This window comes from Salmo salar, chromosome 10 (assembly GCF_965601325.2).
Source record: "Salmo salar chromosome 10, fSalSal1, whole genome shotgun sequence".
NCBI lineage: Eukaryota > Metazoa > Chordata > Actinopteri > Salmoniformes > Salmonidae > Salmo > Salmo salar.
The window spans coordinates 29,303,759-29,326,849 of NC_138300.1; the positions used below are offsets into that span (position 1 = coordinate 29,303,759).

The following is a 23,091-nucleotide window of genomic DNA, read 5'->3' on the forward strand; positions in this document are numbered from 1 at the left end:
TTGGTTTATGTCACTGCAATGTTCTTATGCTCGCCTAACCCGCACTTGTTCTGTGCTGGGTGGGATTGGAAGTGGGTTGTTCTCCAGCGCATTGCAACGCACACAGAGAGGTGATCATTGGCTGCCGTCTTCCATGCGATCCATAGCCGACCGTATGCTCAACGATTTCCTGCCAGCCTTTTAATGTATCTATAGGACAGGTCGATGCCTCCGTGGGAAGAATTCTATATTTTTGTGTGATGAACTACTTAATCATCTCAGTTGGTCACTTGCGTCAGAAAATCCATATCCATTTTCCTTTTGTCTTTTATTGACCTGTGCTTTTCAAGTCATCAGAAAGGGAGAGGGGGATAGCAGATTAATGGGTCGGCTACTCGGTTTCATACTTTGATACTAATTAAAGCTTTCTGAGACTAATTTACTAGTTCATTACCCCTCCCTGGATTAGTGATATGTGGGCATTTACCCTGATAATTCTCCAAAGAGTGCACAGGGTTCTCAGCGTTTAAAATAACATTTATGGTAGGACCCACCTTGCATTTATAACCCCCTTTCACCACTCCTCTGCCTCTCTGTCTCTATCTGCCTCACTGTCTCTGTCTCTATCTCTCTTTCTCGCTTATTCACACTTTGATCCGCTATCTCTGTGTAGGTCTGCCTCTCTGCCTCTGTGTTCCTGTGTCTCGTTCACCCCCCTCCCTCGTCTGTTTTCATGCCAACTCCTTTATCACTCTCCACAGAGTAAGGTTTGTCTGTGCAGGGTTGCCCTGGTACATATTTGTACAGTTTAATGGCAAACAATAAATGGATTTTAAATGAATTTGGAGCTGTTAAGCGGCTCAGTGTCATAGCTATTTTTACCAGTGTGCCCTCCATGTGGAGATCTGATAAGAATGACACACTCTTCCTGCAGCTGAAAAGTTCTTGATTCGCTGTGCAATATTTCTATGCAGATGTCATTGCTAGCACGAAGCACTCTACAAACCCCATCCATTTATCCCTAGTAAAATATAACCCCAAACTTCTGAAAAGACTCCCTATGGGGATAACTTATTATATCATCCCAGGCTTTGATTTCCTAGATACACGTACAGTATACTGAATGCACTTTGATGCATGTTCTACAGCCAGACATGATTGTTGTAGCATTGTCAACTGTGAGTCACGTTGAACTGTCAGACACATGTTACTAAGGGGATATGCCAAAACTTTGCCCAATGATTTATATATACACTAGGTGACTGGTAGGGGTGCTGTGTTGAAGCTACTGTGCCTCAATCTTGGCACTCCCCCACCATGTAAAACATATTTTGGAAGCTACAGAAATGCATTTATTAATGTCTACATTTGTTTTTACCACTTTTATTATATTACAGACATCTTAATGCATACTTTAAATTATATTCTGTGAGCGAAACATACAGATAAAACATTTAAAAAACATTAAAACATGATTCCTTAAAGTATAATTTCTGGGAGATTAATAATGTTACTGTGTCCACAACAAAAACCAAAAATACTTAAATACATGTAATTTTGTCCTTGAAACATTTAATTGAAATAGTGTAGAAATCCATTCACTCCTATGGAGGACTACTCCTACTGGGGAGTGCCAATATGGCAGACCGGTAAAGAGCACTAGGCTATTATAAATGGCCAATGCATAGCATCAGCAATCCAGGGTTATATTAATTTTTTATTTAACCTTTATTTAACTAGGTAAGTCAGTTAAGAACAAATTCTTATTTACAATGACAGCCTAGGAACAGAGGGTTAACTGCCTTGTTCAGGGGCAGAACGACAGATTTTTACCTTGTCAGCTAGGGGATTCGATCTTGCAACCTTTCGGTTAGTCCAATGCTCTAACCACTAGGCTACCTGCCACCCCAGGTAGATTCTAACCACTAGGCTACCTGCCGCCCCAGGTAGCATATATATATAACTCAGTAAAATCTATATATATATATATATATATATATATATATATATATATATATGACTGGGGATAAAGATCAGCCCCCCTCACAATGGGACATTAGGATCTCGTCACGGTATCTCTGTGCATTCAAATTACCATCGCTAAAATGCAATTGTGTTCGCTTATGCCTGCCTATACCATAACCCCACCGCCACCATGGGGCACTCTGTTCACAACGTTGACATCAGCAAACCGCTAGCCCACACAATGCCATACACGTGGTCTATGGTTGTGAGGCCGGTTGGACATACGCCTCAAAAAACAACGTTGGAGGTGGCTTTTGGTAGAGAAATTAACATTCAAATCTCTGGCAACAGTCAACATTCCTGCAGTCGACATGCCAATTGCACGCTCCCTCAAAACTTGTGGCCTTTATTGTACCCAGCACAAGGTGCACCTGTGTAATGATCATGCTGTTTAATCAGCTTCTTGATATGCCACACTTGTCAGGTAGATGGATTATCCTGGCAAAGAAGAAAGGCTCACTAACAGGGATGTAAACAAATGTGTGCACAAAATTTGAGTGAAATAAGCTTTTTGTGCGTGTGGAACATTTCTGGATTCTTGTATTTCAGCTCATGAAACATGGGACCAACACTTTACACGTTGCATTTGTTGTTCAGTGTAATTGGTTGCCCCTATATAATCAGACTGTTCCCTTTTCGTACATTTAATTAGAAATCGAAGATGATTAATTGTTATGTAGTTTTGCAATGTTTCCCTATTCAGCCGATTGGTGGAGCCAGCCAATAGTGTACCAGGCTGGCCAAATGAGTGGCCTTGTTGTTCAGTCTGGATGCAATGCTGCTGAGATGTGCTCATTAACTTGAAAACAGGGAAGGAGGAGATCAATTAGCCAGGCTTGGGTGCTGCTGATGTAATTGAGTGATCTGCAAATGGAGGATATTGATTCAGCATTATGCCGTGTACTAACATTCTGACCATAGGTGGACACCAGGGGATGCTCAGAGAGAGTTGTGACAGTGGTAGTTTGGCAAAGATTATTGCCTTGCAGTAACATTCTTCTGATACCTTACCATAGGTCTACACTAGGAGATACAGAGAAATAAGCTTAGGCCTAGTTGTAACAGTGGTAGAGTTTGGCAAAGATTCCTTCCCACTTTTTAAACTTTTCTTAACTGAATCAACTTGGTCTTGGTTAGATGAAAGAGAAGGTTTGTAGTTTAATGGGTAGACTCATAGAGTAGTTAGTAGATGGGGGATTGTTAATGAAAATCGGCATCCTCCTTGTGAGGGTAAAACTGCAGGAAAAACAATGCTTTGATGATTAATTAGCATACTGCTTTATTCCTCAATTGTGTTCCATTCTTTGCAAGTGAGCTTTGACAGCGAATGCTTCTCCTCTGTGCCAATCTATTGTTGTATAGTAGACCGTCAGGGGATTGTTGTTGTTGTGATTTTGTACTACATTTCACTGAGAAACACAAACAGTAGCAGAGAGCGGAGATAAGAAGAACATTGGAGGAAATCCAAAATCAACATGATTATTATTTGTCATAAGGAAAATCTCTTCATCTTATCGCTCTTTAGATATTGCTGCTCTAGTTAAATTCTTGCATGTTCATTTTTTAAATCTTTTTTTTTTTTTTGGGGGGGGGGGGTTTATAAACAAGCAGGAGATATTGATATAAAATGTACCTTGGGGTGTTGTTGCTTTGGTTTACTAATGCTCTTGTCTCCCTGGCAAGATGCATCGTTCACTTTTAACCTTCGTTCCACTGTTATTCATCTTCTCTCCCTCCGAAAAGTGCCGTTCTTTTTAAGTGGATGACGGAGTTTAAATTTAGCTTTGATGAGACGGGATTGAACTTGGTGCTTGGGATGATAGATACAAAACCTCTCCTGGAGAACATTAAGGGGAGTTGGAGCCATCCATTATTCAGCCTTACAGTAATATCAAAGGCAGGTCCATGTTGTGGACCTGTTCTTCTCTCTGCCATTGTGTTGTCTGCTTTTTAAGCCTTTCTCTCAACAGGTAATGGGCACGGCTTTAGTCCCTATCATAAACAATACTGATTATCATTATTACATAACCTATCACACACTGTTACGTTCAGAACTTTAAAAACAACTTTGCATTACTTTTGTGATTATTTTCCAAGTACTGTACACAGTTCATAGGATACGGCATATCCAAACTCCAAAATGTTTTCCCTTTGCAACCATTAGGATCGGCATTTTGTGAGTTAGAGTGGGATATATGCAGGTTCTCAGATGGGAGAGATGAAATATTGATTAAAAGCTACATTTGTAATTTGTAGGTCCAAATCAAAGGCATCAGTGCACACACTGCAAAATGAGGGAAAGAGCACGTGTTTGAATTCATTTTGGAGCTGGTAAATGATGCCTAATTCTGCTGACATGCTGTTTGAGAGGAGAGGAGGGCTGGGGTTGAGGGATGTTGATGGCAGAGCTGAGCAACGCACTGCAGTCCTCATTTTCATCCCCGCCGCATGGTAATGCAGTGCTTTGAAATTGAAATGATTTGAAAATAGAATACACTGGCAAATTAGCCTGTTTGCTGTCCCGCTGGTGCCTGGGCCTCTTTGAACATTCCCCTTTCCTCATCATCTCACCTCCCCTCGCTGAGGCCTGGCCTCAGAGGCATGCTCCGTGCTCTGTGTCATGTTGGGAGCCTGGGCTAGAACCCTGATCAACATTGGCTGTCCAGCTCCTGTCAGAGTACAACTCATCTGGAGTCTAGAGACCGAGCATCCAGCTAGTATAACATCATAACATGTTGTTTAGGAGCAGGTGCATTGTTCAGCTGCAGGTTGGGTTTGGCCTTTAATCAGGGCCATGGGGTGCGGCTAGTGAGTGGGGTAGTCTACAGGTGTCAGGATGTAGATAGATAGGAGTTGTTTGAAGACCCTCCTGAATGACTCTGAGCATCCACAGAGACTTAAACTGTAATGAGAAAGTGAAAGAAACCAAGACAGATAAACAGACACAGACAGACCTAAACAGAAAGACAGAGGGGGAGAGACTGACGGACAGAACGATAGCAAGAGAGAGAAGGAGAGAACGGTCTCAGAATCTCCATTTAGCTGCGACATAAAAGGCCCAGTTGAGAGCAAAGGAACCAAACCAATTTGATCAGGCTGCATCCCTGGCAACGACGGATACAAAATGAATACATAAGCAGATCATCCAGAAAGTAATATTTATGTTTAATAAATTATTTGACTCATGAGGGTTGTTTTACGTGTGTGGCAGCTCCTCATAAGGTTGTTTAGCTCAGTGTCTGGCTGATTCCTTGTTTGGTCGTTATCTATGGTAGATTTCACATGCTCAACCTCAGGGCGACATCTAACTCAACCACAGCCATCTCCACACTTGATTTTGTCAAGTCCTTTTGATGTATCAAAGTGAGACAAACAGATGCATACAGATACAATTTGTAAAAAATAATATATACATACAGTACCAGTCAAAAGTTTGGACACATTCAAGGGTCTTTCTTTATTTTATACTATTTTCTACATTGTAGAATAACATGAAGACATCAAAACTATGAAATAACACATATGGAATCACCTACTAACCAAAAAAGTGTTAAACAAATCAAAATATATTTGAGATTCTTCAAAGTAGCCACCCTTTGCCTTCATGACAGCTTTGCACACTCTTGGCATTCTCTCAACCAGCTTCATGAGGTAGTCCCCTGGAATGCATTTCAATTAACAGGCAAGCCTTGTTAAAAGTTAATTTGTCCAATTTCTTTCCTTCTTAATGCGTTTGAGCCAATCAGTTGTGTTGTGACAAGGTCGGGGTGGTATACAGAATACAGCCCTATTTGGTAAAAGACCAAGTCCATATTATGGCAAGAACAGCTCGAATAAGCAAAGAGAAACAACAGTCCATCATTACTTTAAGACATGAAGGTCATTAAATATGGAACATTTCAAGAACTTTGAACGTTTCTTCAAGTGCAGTCGCAAAAACCCTCAAGCGCTATGATGAAACTGGCTCACATGAGGATCACCACAGGAAAAGAAGACCCAGAGTTACCTCTGCTGCAGAGGATAAGTTCATTAGAGTTACCAGCCTCAGAAATTGCAGCCCAAATAAATGCTTCACAGAGTTCAAGTAACAGACACATCTCAACATCAACTGTTCAGAGGAGACTGTGTGAGTCAGGGCTTCATGGTTCGATTGTTCGCTTGTTGCAAAGAAAACACTACTAAAGGACACCAATAAGAAGAAGAGATGTCCTTGGGCCAACAGACACAAGCAATTGACATTAGACATTAGAAATCTGTTCTTTGGTCAAATGAGTCCAAATGTGAGATTTTTGGATCCATCCGCCGTGTCTTTGTGAGACGCAGAGTAAGTGGTTCCCACCGTGAAGCATGGAGGAGGAGGTGTGATGGTGTGGGGGTGCTTTGCTGGTGACACTGTCAGTGATTTATTTAGAATTCAAGGCACACTTAACCAGCATGGCTACCACAGCATTCTGCAGCAATACACCATCCCATCTGGTTTGAGTTTAGTGGGACTCTCATTTGTTTTTCAACAGGACAATGACCCAACACACCTCCAGGCTGTGCAAGTGCTATTTGACCAAGAAGGAGAGTGATGGAGCGCTGCATTAGATGACCTGGCCTCCACAATCACCCGACCTCAACCTAATTGCGATAGTTTGGGATGAGAAGGAAAAGCAGCCAACAAGTGCTCAGCATATGTGGGAACTCCAAGACTGTTGGAAAAACATTCCAGGTGAATCTGGTTAAGATAATGCCAAGAGTGTGCAAAGCTGTCACCAAGGCAAAGGGTGGCTACTTTGAAGAATCTAAAATCTAAAATATATTTTGATTTGTTTAACACTTTTTTGGTTACTACTTGATTCCATATTTGTTATTTCATGGTTTTGGTATCTTCACTATTATTCTACAATGTAGAAAATAGTAATAATAAAGAAAAACTCTTGAATAAGTGTCCAAATGTTTGACTGGTACTGTATATTATTTTAAAACTTTACAAGATGTTGAGTCAGGACACTTCAAGCAATTTAGGATAAAAATTAAGAGTACTTTATAGTGAATGGATGCATAGAATTTCACCCTAAACGACTTGGTCTGACTTGCTTCCATATAAAAAATAGGTGTGTATGTGTAATGAGCGAACATAGAAATGGACAAGAAAGAACATAATTTATGCGCAGTGGGGCATACTAATCAATGATTATAGGAACATGTGAAGCATTGATCAAAAATCTCATGCATTGCCAATACTACATCTTGTGATTCCAGTACAATTAGCACTATCTGTATCTGCACTTTTAATTGGATCAATATTTTGCTCTGCTGGGAAATTGGTCACACTCAAATCTATCCTCTCCTTGTGCTTACTTAACTTTATATCGAATGGAGATGCCACTCTTCATGATCAAATGGTCAAGGCCTGAATGATTATGCCCACACTCGGCTGGCCAATAACAGAGCTGCTACAGCACATACTCCTGTTAGATTATTTATTTTCAGTGTTTCCCCTAGGATTTTTTTTCAGCAGCAGCAGTGGCAAAGTGGGTGTGACCAATGGCGCATTTTAAAGTTCGTCCTCTTGTCCCCAGCGAATTTTAAAACATTTTTTAAGCTAATTCCCTTCAATTCTACACATTTTGCCATAGGTCTGAGAGACAATTTGCAGTTTTAAAGCTAATTTCATGCAGTGATACACTTTTCCACATGGCTTATACCTTGTTCTTATGCTATCTGAGTAACTCAAGCATTATAACAAAATGAATGGGGGCTCCATGATTTTAGATTATCCCTGACTGTGATTGTCAGTTCTCAAAGATGATCTTATTAAAACATATATAAGTTCATTATCTTTTCTACATACTTTATATATTGGAAACACTGATCTTGCTATGTGCTCCTCGCAGGGAGCGATGTTACTGACCCTCTCCCCTGGCAACTTCCCCTCAACAGGAAGGGTGCTTATTACGAGGTGTGTCATTTCCTATGTCCCTGTTCTCATTCTGACAGCTCCTAATGAAATCCCCCCTGCATGCACACACACACACACATTGACGTTACCTGCCTTTAAATCCTGTCAGTGGCTGGCTCTAATGAGCAGCAGCACCTTTACAATCCAAAGGCGCTGTGACATTTGGGTCCCCAGGTCCTCTCTGCTCTCCCCAGGGGCGATTCCAAGAAAATACATTTTTGCTGGCATTTACTACTGATATTTGAAACCAAGCATCAGACCCTTTTTCGCTGGGTCCAGAGACCCTTGTCATCAGTTGCTAGAATGTCAGCCATGTTACGGAAATCAAATATTTATGAATCTCCAGTTGTTACCATTTGTGACTGATGTTACACAGTATTACGGTTGGGACCAGTGTGCAGTACATGTCAAATATATCAGAATATATAGGTATATAAAAGTATAGGTATGTGTATTGATTCATTAGGGGAGAAAACACTGAAGTAGAGGGCAGAGATCATTACGGCACGGTCAGTATTTTTCACGTTGCGGGTGGTCAAACAGATTATTTTGGGATGAAAATATATTTTTTGTCTCACAGATTATTTGAAAACATCATCTTTCTGCTTTGTAAAAGCACATCTTTGTCACATTATTAATCTTTGTCACTGCTTCACCTTCAGTAGCCTACCTTTCCTATTCTAGTTGGGTGTGTGAGATCAGCCTGGTCTCATAGACTAGACATAATATAGGAAATACGTGACACTGAAATTATTATGATATGTTACATTGTGTTTTTACATACGACAGAAGTATAATGCAAATGACTAGCAACCCAAAGGTTGCGTGTCCAATCTCATTACCGAAAACTTTAGCATTTGAGCTAATTAGCAACTTTTTTTACTACTTAGCATGTTAGATAACCCTCCCCCTAACTCTAACCTTAACCTTTTTAGCTAACCCTTCCCCTAACACTCACCTTTAACCTTTAACCTTTAACCTAACTCCTAACCTTAACCCTAAACCCCATTCCAGCTAACATTAGCCAGCTTGCTAACGGTAACCACCTAGTCACCTAGCTAACGTTAGCCAAAATAAATTGGAATTCGTAACATATCATACATTTTGCAAATGTAAGATATTGGACTAATGGCAATTCCTAACATATCATACACATTGTAATACATAACATTTGATAAGAAATGGATGATGGACATCCACAAATGAATACATACCATACGAAATGTAACATATCATACTAAATGGAGTGTCTCGGATTTACGTATAGAATAATGAAAAATGTGAATACTGTATATGTGGTCTCATTGAAATAGAGTAGGCTGCCTATGCATGGTTGGAGAATCACTGGCAGTTATCTTTCCAAGGAAATGCCTGAAAATCGTCGCACTCCTAAAAGGTAGGTTATAAAAATAGCTTGAAAAAGTGCAAGTCTCCCCAACTCTGCTTTTCTTCCAAATCCGTCAAGTATATTGTCATATAGCCTAGTAATAATGGGCCACTTGAAAATCTCAATTTAACCCAGGCTATTTCTTAGGTTATTTTTGCGCATTCTGATATCGCCGATAGCGCACAAAATTGCTGAGACCATGGCTGGCAAGTGAGCTGCATCACATGTGCCTGCGGTTGGGACCAGTTCTTGCAGTTGGAGTTGGACAGAAAATCTGTGGGTGCAGTATGAGAAGCTGCGGGTGCGGGCGGGATGAAGAAATCAGTCCTCTACACTGAAGCACATTCAAGTAGCGTCATGAAATATTCATGCTGGAATGGTTACAAATTATTTTTGAAGAAAGAAATGTTTGATGTCAGGTGTCACTGTGCCGATACAGTATCCTACTTGGATTCTCTCACTAGCATCTGCATGGAAGAGAGCAAACAGAAAAGATGGGGATGATGTGCAATACCAGTTAAATAGCTGAGTGCAACAGGGTTGAGTCCTGTATGACACAATTGACATAGTTCTCATATGTTACAAGCTGTACTGTATATGAAAGTGCGGGTTGGAAAATAAGCCTTAACTCCCATGGGAGTGTGCTCTAAATGCGTCTTGTTCAATTCTGTGGTAATCGGTCCTGTCAACGAAAGCTTCATCCTAGCCTCTCCCCCTCATCTTGTGCTTTAGCCGTCACACATTTTAGTACAGTATGTCTCCCTTCTATGAGGGTAGAGAATGCTCTCTCTCTCTCTGTCAGGTGTGACCAGTAGTAGGGTGCGTAGTTAGACAGTAGGACAGACAGGCTGCTGGGTTGGAACTGAAGGAAAATCAGGGCGGTTGCCGAGGCTTTTAGTTCCATATGGCATGGTTAGTTGCCTTGGGCTCGACATGTTAGCCTAGACGTGTGAGAAGCCTTGTCATAGGCAGGCAGGCAGCCAGGCAGGCAGCTGAGAGGGTCATCTGTTGTACACTATGTGTGTTCTGCAAAGCACATAGTAGTCACGTGGTCTTCTATACCCTTCCAATCTGTATAGTTTGCATCTACAGAGCCTCGAGAGCTGCATGCATAGCTGGCTTAAAGCGGCAATCAGCAGTTAAACAATAACAATGTTTTTCGCTAAAAAGCTGAGGGATGGTGCTCGAGAAATATAACCACTCTCAAATTCATAGACAGAGTATAGGAAAGTATTCAGACCCCATGACCTTTTCCACATTTGGTTAGGTTACAGCCTTATTCTAAAATGTATATAAACATCTGCATCGATCTGCACACAGTACCCCATAATGATAAAGCAAAAACAGGTTTTTAGAAATGTGTGCTAATTTATTACAAATAAAAAACTGAAATATCACATTTACATAAGTATTCAGACCCTTTACTCAGTACTTTGTTGAAGCACCTTTGGCAGCGATTACAACCTTGAGTCTTCTTGGGCATGATGCTAAAAGCTTGGCACACCTGTATTGGGGGGGGGGGGGGGGGGTTTCCACATTCTTCTCTGCAGATCCTCTCAAGCTCTGTCAGGTTGAATGGGGAGCATTGCTGCACACCTATTTTCAGATTACTCCAGAGATGTTCGATCAGGTTCACATCCGGGCTCTGGCTGGGCCACTCAAGGACATTCAGAGACTTGTCCCAAAGCCACTCCTGCGATATCTTGGCTGTGTGCTTAAGGTTGTTGTCCTGTTGGAAGGTGAACCTTCGCCCCAGTCTGAGGTCCTGAGCCCTCTGGAGCAGGTTTTCATCAAGGATCTCTCTTTACTTTGCTCTGTTCATCTTTGCATCAATCCTGACTAGTCTCCCAGTCCCTGCCGCTGAAAAACATCCAGTTAAATCTTGGTTTCATCAGACCAGAGAATCTTGTTTCTCATGGTTTGAGAGTCTTTAGGTACCCTTTGGCAAAATCCAAGCGGGCTGTCATGTGCCTTTTACTGAGAAGTGGCTTCTGTCTGGCCACTCTACCATAAAGGCCTGATTGGTGGAGTGCTGCAGAGATGGTTGTCCTTCTGGAAGTTTCTCCCATCTCCACAGAGGAACTCTAGAGCTCTGTCTGAGGGACCATTGGACAATTCCTTCGACCTCATGGCTTGGTTTTTGATCTGACATGCACTGTCAACTGTGGGACCTTATATAGACAGGTGTGTGCCTTTCCAAATCATGTCCAATCAATTGAATTTACCACAGGTGGACTCCAATCAAGTTGTAGAAACATCTCAAGGATGATCAATGGAAACAGGATGCACCTGAGCTCAATTTCGAGTCTGATAGCAAAGGCTGAATACTTATGTAAATGATGTATTTCTAAAAACCTGTTTTGGCTTTGTCATTATGGGGTATTGTGTGTAGATTGCTGAGGATTTGTATTTATTTAATCCATTTTAGAATAAGGCTGTAACATAACAAAATCTGGAAAAAGTAAATGGGTACTGTATGCACGCTAAAAACAAAAGGTTCCTGGAGTATCCTTTAGGGGTTCTTCAAGTTGAAACTGTGGGGGAACCCCTATAAGTTCTTCGAATAACCATTTAAAGGATCCTTGAAATACCTTTTGAATAACCTTTTGGGGTTCATTTGATGAACTGCCCCCCTCCCCTATTATTATTATTATTATTATTATTATTATTAATAATAAAAATATACATAACAATAACAACAATAACACCATATTTTAGTTTTCAGTGTTTATTGTTATTTTAGTGGCACAGCAGAATAAAAACAATCTAAAGATGAGGTAAACTCCCAGCAGAGCCCCAAGTTCAATGGGTTTATCCTCTGGCGTGTTGATGTTAATGTATTGATGTTTTCCGTATCCATATCCAGAATGATTTTGCAGTGCATGGTGATCGAACAGGTTTCCTGTTAAATTCATCAGAGATGAAGTCTGTGAATCCACATTTTTTTAATTATACAGATGATTAACAAAACATGCACGACAGTATTCATACCTTGGTTTTTGTGGAAAATGTGAATGAACTGTTTTGATAATGGTTTTCATGCACATACCTTGTCCATAATGTAGAGGCCCATGGGATATTCATTGAAGAGGTAAGGGAGGAGGATGATAAATGTGATCTGCATAACATACCAATTGACATACCTTTGTGTATGCCTCCTCGTCTTTGTATACTTGCAGAAAAGGATGCAAAAGTGAGCCGTTCAGTCGTCTGCACCCAATACATCTTGCTGTCAACATATTCTTATAGCCTACATATTCTTACCTCTTTGTTGATTTGATATCCATTGAATTTTGTCCATTTTCTGTTTTAGAAAGATTTGCACAAATATGAAAAGATAGGTGGTATCACCATAAAACAATATAAATTTACATCATACAAGGGACAAACCTTCCCTTTAAACTGAGACCTTTACATTTTTCAGTTAAGTTCCTGCACCTGCTGTCCTTTGAAATTCAAATCCAAACGTTTCAGTTGGGCAGTTAGGTTCCTGCAAGAACCCTCACCAACTAACGAGGTTCCTCAATGAACCTATTGTGGGCAATTTTCAGTGCTTGGAACCTTAAGGTTCTTCGAAGTACTTTGAGGATCTTAGAAAAACCCTTATCGAACCCCTAATTTGTAGAGTGTGGATGCAAGGACTGACCATCCAGATATCAAAATGATAGTTTTAACCATGGTTTGAGGCAATACAGTGTTTACATTTACTTTGTTTACAAACATTGGCGTAAAACAAGCTTATATTTTGGGTTCTGATGGGGTTCGATAGTTGAACTAAGCTCATGGGGCATTTATAAGTTATATTCTTCAAGAATCAATGGGTCCATATCAATAATTTCTAAGTAAAATGTATGCACCAACTGCTGATTGCCCCTTTAATGATGAGTGCAGGTTGAGGTTACTATATTGTTTTAGAACGTTAATGCAGTCAAATCCTCCCCAGCCACACCTGTGAGCATTTGTTTTGCATCTGTGTTATTGTTACTGCTTTGAGAGTGTGAGTCAGTCAGTCAAAGAGCCAGCCTCTCTCTGTTATGTGCCTCTAACATTTGAATAGAGTAGGATGGCATTGCATCAAGTGCACAATACATGGGTGGATGTATTCAGTGGTGTCCTGTTCCTGAGTACCACCTGGTCCTGAGTCATTTATCAAAGAGATCCACAGAGCTGTGAGCCATGTAATTGGCTGTATAGCCATGCACACTGCACTACATGTGTCCCATGGGCACCAGGCTCATGACTCACTCAGCCCCTGGGAATGAGTTGTGCTGTTGGACTTGATTTGAAAGGTAAGTTCTTGTGTATTCTGCTCTTGATCAAAATGTTATGGCACAAACTGCATTGTATGAAATATTTCACCATGTAGGCTATATTTCACCATAGACATTCAGTCATTTATCAAAGGATGTGAAATATTTGTTCATGCAAGAATATGTTTTATAGCCAGTACTATCGAAGGTCAGTACTTAATCGCCAGATTCATTGGCTTTTGTATGTTAGAGAGCCCGTTGTTTTTATGGTCAAATCAATGATTGACTGAGTTGGTTTGTTTCCATTTGGATAGGCCTAAGATCCTTGACGAATGTGTCGTATGGATGCCCATGTGCACAATGTGAGATCAATTGAGTTCAAAGCATTAATGACCTAATCTGGTTGGAGCCTCAGGGTTCATAGTGCATTAAAGTGTTAAGGGCCAGGAGCCCTGGAGTCGGCCGCCTGATGCACGCCTCACCAGCCCACCTCTTTTTCTGCATTACAGAGTACTCAAGCGTGAAGTTGCACTTTATCAGTCAGAGATGAACACAAATCAATATCGGCACAACGAGGGATATGTAAATTCATTTGGAAGGGGTGTGTAAGAGCTAGGCTGCAGTAATAAATCAATTTATCATCTGACTGGGAGACAGCATTACTGGTGAGACAGACAGTGTGTGTGGGGGGGGGGGGGGGATACAGAGACAACGGCACAGGCAAACAGTTTGGCAGTTAGACAGGCAGAGAGGCAGAGTAAAGAGAGGGAGAGAAAGGTAAACCGAGGTAGAGGGAGAAAGAGAAAATAAATACTGGGAAAGGCAGAACAACAGAGAGTCTCCCTAATCAGTGCAGTGGAGCCAGGTGCGACACACAAGCGTTGAGGCTCGCAGTACTCCAAGGGGGTCAGAGGGGTTGAAAAGTCAGTGTGCAGGGCCTGGCCCTCAGTCACTTGGAGTTTAGGAGTGACGTGATGCTGACAGCATGCTGTCATGTTGACGTCCTGACTGATATGATCCAACCATCCCCTCAAGTTAGGGGACAGCCATGCACAGTCATGTCACAGGGCACTGCAGTACCTTGCTCCAGCATCTCCGTTCAGTTGCTTTATAACCCTTACCTTAGCCTATGAGAATGTGATGGTTTAATGATGTGTTCCGATAAGGTAGGCTACAGTGTACTTTACTCTAGCTGTTTTCATTTTTTGTCATGTATCTCACAAAATCAATCTCAGCAAGGCTGCAGGGTGAAACGGGATGTTTACGCCAAATGTTCTCTCCAGTGTTGAATGACCTCTGTTTTCTTCTCCAGAATGTTGCTACAAATTATAGAGGTGTCATGCCATTGCATACTGCTCTAGCGTTCTGGCTACAAGACATGAAGAAAATAAATGACTGGACTATTTTAATAGAATGAACAGAAAACAGAGCATTTCCATTTCCCCCTCCCATCCCTGCCTCTCATTGCTTCCCTGTTTTGGTTCTCCTGTACTGTATTGTCATGAAGGAGCATGATCATAAGCAGGATGAGTTTGAGTGATGTGTGTGAAGGCTTCTTTCATTGGTCATACTGTGTATCTCACTCTTTCATGTGCTGCTCTCTGCTTACTCATGCTTGATCTAGCTCGCATGTGTCTAGACTAGCGCTTTGTCAACATTGTGTGTCTGTGTGTGCCTGTCTGTCTTTCTGTGCCCCCCGTCTGTCTTTCTGTGTGCCTGTCTGTCTTTCTGTGTGCGTGTCTGTCTTTCTGTGCCCCCCGTCTGTCTTTCTGTGCCCCCCGTCTGTCTTTCTGTGCCCCCCGTCTGTCTTTCTGTGTGCCTGTCTGTCTTTCTGTGTGCCTGTGTGTCTTTCTGTGCCCCCGTCTGTCTTTCTGTATGCCTGTCTATCTGTTTGTCCATCTGTGTCGTGTTTATAGTACAGTCCATTGCTGTGGTCTTTGTGCTGTTACTCACTAAATTAATCGTGTCTTGGTTTATTCTGCTGCAGTCTGACCTATTTCCTGTTTTATTATTTTGCCAATGAGGGAGAATTAAGCAATTAACCTCTGTGTGTTTGGAGCCACTTAATACATTAACTTTTTCCATTTGCATTTTGGCACTCTGTGATCCTGCAATGAAATTACTTCATTTAGGTTCTATTTTACATATTTGCATAGTATGAGTCCACTAACGATTCAATCTGGAGTATTCTCTTTTAGCACATTAACATTCACAGACGTGGGCTACTTATTGGAACATAATGTTACAAGACACCCTCACAAACATCCATAACAATTATGCTTTTGTCTATTTACTTGAAATTGGGAAAGAGGGGTGAGAATGACATGAGGTAAAGCTGTGTTCTGAAAACACCCAATCTGTTTTACTGGGAACGACTTATCTTACATTCTTGAATCTTTTTGAAAGAAAGGGTCCTATTTTGAAGATCCTTCTTGTTTTGTTACAGTACTTTGTAACAAAAGTCTTACTATCTCATAGCTACCAAGCTCCACAAATGTGTATGATATTGTTTACATTCTTTCTCTTTCAGTAAAATTTTTCACAGGGAAAATCACTTAAGATTTCTTTCTCTTTTGAGCGTTTTTAAGGTTTGTGTGTTCTTGTACTATCTGTTTCCTCCATCTTCTCCATTCTTGATCCTAGGTCCCCTTACAAAGAAACACAATGATGATTTAGGTGATAATGACGGGGCGGAGGATGAAGGTATTTTTTGATGCCAAACTGATTTGCATGACAAGGAACCCTCCAATTTTTCCTCTTTGTTTTTTTTTTACATTTCTTGTCCTTTTTTTGAACGTGAAGATTTTTTTTCTCCGTAATTTTTGCTGGATGTGTTTTGTCTTTTTTGCTTGATGTTTTAAGAGTATGTTTAATGTCGCCCATCATTCCAGAGTACTTAATTGTTAATAATCTAACATAGGTTTTTGCTTGAATTCTTTTAACATTTTGTAAAAAAATAAATACATGTTGCATCCCATCTAAAAGAGAGTAACTATTAACCCTTCAATGAAATCGTAACACCTTTTGCATGATTTTTCACAACACTTTTCCTTTTCCAAAATAAAGTATACTATTCCAACCCTGGGGAATTGGATACCCTGATCAATCCTAACACATAAGTCACCTTTGTGTTATAAAAAAACTGTAAGTTTCCTATGCAACATGTATGGATGTTCCTGGATCGTTATGGGCAAAGACCTGTAACATATTGATCACAAAATCCCTTCCTAACGAGGCCTCTTCATCACTATTTTACGCAAATTCAAGTACATTATGGCACAGTTATGTAAACCTAGGAATCAAGGCCAAACGTTTAAATCGACAAATCTAAAATGGGCTTCTCACTGAAAGGTAACAGACTGAAGAAAGTACTCAAATAACCCCAAATTAAGTTATTCAAAAAGGAAGTGAGAAAGTTAACTTCCTACTTAATGACAGAACACAGTCTTAATAATGCACATCTCCTGTATAATCTGGTGAAATAAGCACCAATTACAGAAAACTAAACTAGGAATGCGGCAGCTATCTTTGATCTGCAGCAACTTGCGATTTCCTGAGTACACACATCAAAAGATTAGAGACACAAATATACAGTGAAATCCCAGCCAGCCTCTCGAGTATTCACTTGATAAAGAATCCAGGCCAGACTAATAATCCTCTCTAAGACAGAAGACAATATGCTGTTAAACCCAACGCATTGAGATGTGTGAATGAAATGGCCCAAGGACCGATCAGCTTGATATCTCACTGGCGGTGCTCTTTTGACATTTAACCTCTAGCCACAACAGAGATATGTAATCAAACAACAACAACAACAACACACTGCCATGGAACCTCAATGTCATGGAATGTAAGATGTGCAGTTCTCTGTAGGTGCCACTCCACCTGTGGATTTGTAATGGATGGAAAATGTTGTCCTCAGGAGGATTGTGACAGGGACATTCTCTTTATATTGTAGCTTGTTAGCAAGGCCATCCAGATTTGGCATTGGATGGAGATCCAGTGCAGTGCTTTTACAGCAAGTCTTCTGTGATGTGAGCGCCTGTATAGGAATGCACCTGTCCTCACTTACCTCTGTACCTTACCTCCAGCTAGGATTAGCCTAGCATGCCATGGTGTCCACGTAGGATGCATGACCGAACCCTATGATTAGTAGGCCCAGTTTAGAACAAATGGCTGAATTGCCATCTATTCTCAAAAGCCAGCACACACAATTCCCTGGCTTCTATTCCTCATTTATGGAGGTTTAAAATGGTTTGACCTCTGTCAGAGAAGCCTGGAATCCCTCCAAAGGATTTAGAATGTGCACTTGCTTTTTTGCCACTCACAAAGATGAAGTGAACACAAGAACAAACTGCATAAAGGACTGCGAATGACATGAATGATGTAATGGACATCCTGACAGACACTACAGCCATAACCCTCTGTGACCAGATGTGTGTCACTTTAATCTGCTGCTGGCACCCGCACAAGAGCCAGAGGGGGGCAACACATGCACTGTATGAATCTTTCACATGAACGCATGCATTGACATAGACAGACAGACATGCAATCTTTCCAGTTAGTCTTCATTCCTAGTTTTATTTTACATATTTAATCATTTACCTTGCTGTTATGTTTGTAACTATATGGAGAGATCAGGTATTACTCTCCTGTCTCAATGCTGCGCTAGTTTACACACTTTTGTGAATCCAGCTGCTCTTCTGTCATTCAATTAATTAATCAAAGTGAATGGAAGATGTTAGGATTCTGATGCGCAATTTCTGAAAATAATTTAGATTTGATCTCTCTCTTTACAGTATCTCCCACTCTTTCCCTATTTCTCTCCCCCCTCTCTTGTTCTCTCTTTCTTTCACCACTAACTTGTGCTTTTTCCACACACACACACACACACCACCACACACACACACACACACACACACACCACACACACACACACTCAGCAGCTGCTCAGTCCTAATCAATATTATAGAATCCTACTGAAGACGTGAGGATTAGAGGTGCCCTGGCATTTTCTTCCCTCTCTACTCCTCTGTAGGAGCCCGCTTTCACTGGAAATGTAAGAAAGAGAGCAAAGGAAAGAGAAAGACAGAGTGGGAGGAAGAAAATCAACTAAAAGAACAGAGATGGGCTTGGATTTTGCAAATACAGCCTCATGTTTTGCCATAAAGACATTTTGGAAGATGCCATTCTACTTTCTTTACTATTTAATTACTTTCCTTAGCTCTGAGACCTCCTGCAAGTGTCCCCTAACACCAAACATCGATAAGATATTGAACATGAATGTGGATATTTTGCACCCAAGATGAAACGCCCGTCTCCTTTGTGGAATATAAAAGTAATCAGAAGCCTATTTTTTTGTATCCTCCCTATCCCCCATTTAATTCAAACCCAGCGGCCAAACTAGATGCCCTCCCTCAAAGACAGCATCAATTGAGTTGATGTCATTATGCAAAGTTCAGTAAGCGTAACACTTTGTTAAAGGGAAACGTTGGATGTCTGAAATTGAATTAAAAACTTTTCTTGAAGAATGTTAATCATTAAAACATTTAGGTTCAATCTTGTTTATTAGATTCTACGTTACTGATAAAACAAGCTACCTGTGCCGCTTAAATTGAAATGTCAGTTTTAATCTCTACACTTCTTTAATGCTGACAGTTTATTGGCCCCCCAAAAATAAGAGCCCATAAAATTTCCTGAAACAAAAACAAGATTAATATGGAATTGTCAATCACCAGGAACATGTCATACTTGTCACATATGAAATGAACGGTCTCACGTGCAAAGCAGAAATTGTCTCAAAGCAAAGTCAATGTGTCCGAAATTATGAGAAAACCAAAGCGTCCACAATTTAGATTGCATCTCCAGCTGTCATTTTAATTTGTCCTTTAATCATTTCCTTCCCCTTGCAGACATCCGTGAAAGCGGTAGCCCCAAGCCAGTGATGGTATTTATCCATGGGGGATCCTACATGGAGGGCACTGGGAATATGTTTGACGGCAGCATCTTGGCAAGTTACGGCAATGTTATCGTCATCACAGTGAACTACCGGCTTGGAGTATTAGGTAAGGTTTTCCAGCTTTTGTCCTTATCACTAATCCCCCAACACTAGCTACCTATATACATACTGGACAGTAGGCGCCCATCAATGCTTTTTCTTTGCCTTGGGGGGACAGTGTGAAACAGAGTGAAACGGAGGTGCTATGGTTTCACCCTCAATGAGATTATGCTGTCATTTGTTTTCATGAATATCCTTATTCTCGCTTCATATGGTGATTTACCCCTCCTGAAAAGCATCAAGGCTTTAATGCACACAACTCTGTGGCAATATCCTCCTTTCACTCACACCAGCAGTAATATGTGTCAAAGGAAACCGAGCTTGGAGGCACAAGAATTAAGATGATAGTAAATATGGGGGATAATTATAACCATGAATACTTTATGACCAGCCCCCAGCATGAGCCCCAGCATTTGTCCCCATAAAACGACTATTTCCAAATTGATTTCTCTCCATAACAAGTCTTTATTTGTACAAATTATGAATATTAGAAAACGTGATATGTCAGATGTTTTTATTGTGAACAATTTGGCAACAACTTGAATGCCTCCTGAATTTAAACTAGCAATGATAATGATTGGAATTTTAAAACATTAGGCCTGATTCCTCTGGACTGGTTTCATGTTTATAGTGTTCATGTGAAGATTTAAAAGCACCAGTTTTGGTGATGATCAGGTAAGTGGTGTGGCTGTGTTTTCACTAATGCTGGTTCCCCTGTCAAGCTAAGAAGCTGTGGTTTGGCACTACAGGAAAAATGGGAGCATATTTAATCAGATGTATCTTTTTAGCATCACAAAGAGTCTTGTTGACATTTTCCTCAGTGTTTGTATTTACCCCTGTGGCGGTGGGGTAAGCGGATCAAACCACTCAGCTCTGCTGAATGAGATGAGAGCAGAGTAACGTTACAGGAGCAAGCAGATGCTGTGTGATGTGTGACAAGCCTGCGCTCTGCTCATCTGACCAGCCAATCAAGGGCTTGTCTAACAAGGCCCAGAAGTGCCTTGGCCTCTGTGGCCCTTTTGTAGTGAGGACTGTGTGTGAATGTGCAATAGGAAGTAACAGAGGGGCCCTGTCATCGTGCCCCTTCATCTCGTGTGTGTGTGTGTGTGTGTGTGTGTGTGTGTGTGTGTGTGTGTGTGTGTGTGTGTGTGTGTGTGTGTGTGTGTGAGACGAGGAAAGGCTATTTAACCAACGCTGCTACTCCTCCTAATTAACCTGACAATTAGAGGAGAGCAGAAAAGAAGACGAGAGAGAACGGGAGAAAGAGAGCGAGAGAGAGAAAGACTGGGAGAGAGAATGCTAGTGGTGCTTTTCTCTCCCACTAATGATCCAGCCAACATTATTGCACCTTTTGGGTTCCTGGTCTTTTTTTTGGCACCTGATGATTTGTTTTTCTTTGTCAGGGAAGGCATGCAGAGTCATAAGGAGCCCGAAATATGCAGAGTGGCTGACGTGAGCTTTATTTATCGGTTTGGGTGTAGCACGGGATGATTTTGGCCAGGGGCCGTTTCTCGGACTGCCTCCGTGTGTGTGTGTGGAGATGTGTCAGGTTTTTGTAGGACGCCTTAATAGAATAATGGAACTCTGCTGTCAGCGCATCATTATCAGAATTGCTCTGAATTTATGGGCCGAATCATACTCATCATGGACTCCTGTATAAAACCACAGTCTGGCCGCGCTTCAACTCACATAAGACCTATTTAAAACACAGCCCTGTGCACTGTAGTGTTGGCATGAACCTTATGGCCTCAACACATTCTCTGGTCCAATCCATCGTTTACAATCCTTTGAATTCCAGGATTGTAGAAGCTCACAAATATGACCTTTTAGTAGTTAAAGCCAAGGCTAATAAAGGAGTTAATAACATGTCTAAATCAGGATGGCTTTTATTGTCCTTAATGACTCCCTGTATCAGAACCCAGCTGGCCTTGAAAGCATCTGTTGATCTCCCAACAGTAGGTAGAGCAACAGAGGAAAGTGATCTATCACTGCTGTCTGGGCATTAGCCAGGTAAACAGCCCAGGTTCCACTGCTCCTCCTATGCTAGGCCTGCAGCACGCAACATGTCAGCGACCAGGCAGGGCTCCGGGAGCAGATGCAGCCAGCCATGTTCTTCCCATTGTTTACCCTTTCAACAACCGCTGCCTTTTGTTCTTGCTGAAATAATTGGTTCTGCAGTTTTTTATTTAATCATTGCATGTGGCCCAGTGTTGAGGATTATTGTTTTTCATGCTTATTTATTTATTCTCCCTGAAACAAATACCGCAGATAATTTGTTTCATTAGTCTGCGTCTCTTTCCTTTCTGTTGCTTCACGGCTGGCCTGCCCATTGGCCCGACTAACATGTTAGCTGCTGGCCTCAGTCTCTGACTGGTAACCCTGGGCTTGCCTAAGGATCTTTAAGAGGGACATGGAAAGTGTCTGACCCCATTTCTATGAGCAATGCGTCTTGGGAGATGCTTCATTTGAGTGTGTTTATTAATATGCGTTTAGCGGTTCTTCAGGATTGCCCTCTCTCTCTACAAATGCTACATGTATACAGTGTCTTAGATCTTGAGTGGATATTATATACTATTGTACAGTGGCAGTTAGTGCTGTTTAAGATGAGGGAGGACGATTTGTTTTCATGAGCATTGCCTTATTTCTATTACAGCATAATGGGTGACAGTCAACACATGAATCATCCTCTTATCATATCATTCTGAACAGTCGTAACCTCCTTGCATCTGCAAAAACCCCAGCCTTACTTATGATTCAGTATGTCACAAATTGCTTTAAATATTTATTTACTAGCTAACTAAATGATAACACAGGATAAACATACATACTTAATACATTAGAAACAGGTCCCTAGCGACTGACACAATATGGCGGCTTGTTACAAAGGAGATGGAGAGAGAAAGAGACACTTATCGTTGGTACATTTTAGGAACTACTCTCACAGTAATCATATACTTTGCACACAAACCGCCGCTCGTTTGGAGTAAGAAATCAAGCATTTATTTACGTGTGAATGCTTTCGTTCGCCATTTATCTGTCGGAACCAGGCCTTCTTAGGAAGGGTGTTAGGCCTTTCCGCAGCACGCTTGTATGGCTCTGATTGTCCCAAAGGGCCCCCCCCCCCCCAATCTTCTACTGTTGTTCACTTTGGAAGATGCTCCTTGGAAGATAGGCTAGCCAGCCGTGTCGACGGTACCCATTGGTGATGAGAGTAGTAGAATAGGATGGTTTGAAGAGTAGTAGAATGGTCCCACTTAAATTAGCTTTTCTAGATGCTGTACTTAGGACAGCTAATCAGCCGTACCAGTGAATGTCTGGGAGGTGACGTTATTGTCTCTACCTCTTGTTGAGATTTCACAGTTCGAACTACTTTGGATGCGAGCTGCAGCTCAACTCCTCTCTGGTTTGACATGGTAATTTTTAACCCATCATTTCCATACAGTTC

At 41.2% G+C, this 23,091-nt stretch overlaps 1 protein-coding gene across 2 annotated transcripts in view; it reads left to right on the forward strand.

Moving 5' to 3' along the window:
* The window catches only part of LOC106613924 (neuroligin-1), a 287,560-nt gene that overhangs the window by 58,413 nt on the left and 206,056 nt on the right, over nt 1-23,091 (forward strand). Inside the window, exons 3-4 of one of the 2 annotated variants that reach the window (XM_014216730.3) lie at nt 16,232-16,291; nt 19,501-19,653. In XM_014216730.3, coding sequence (XP_014072205.1) covers nt 16,232-16,291; nt 19,501-19,653 — 213 coding nt within the window. The remainder of the gene's footprint in view (nt 1-16,231; nt 16,292-19,500; nt 19,654-23,091) is intronic. The other variant, XM_014216732.3, reaches the window with a different exon arrangement.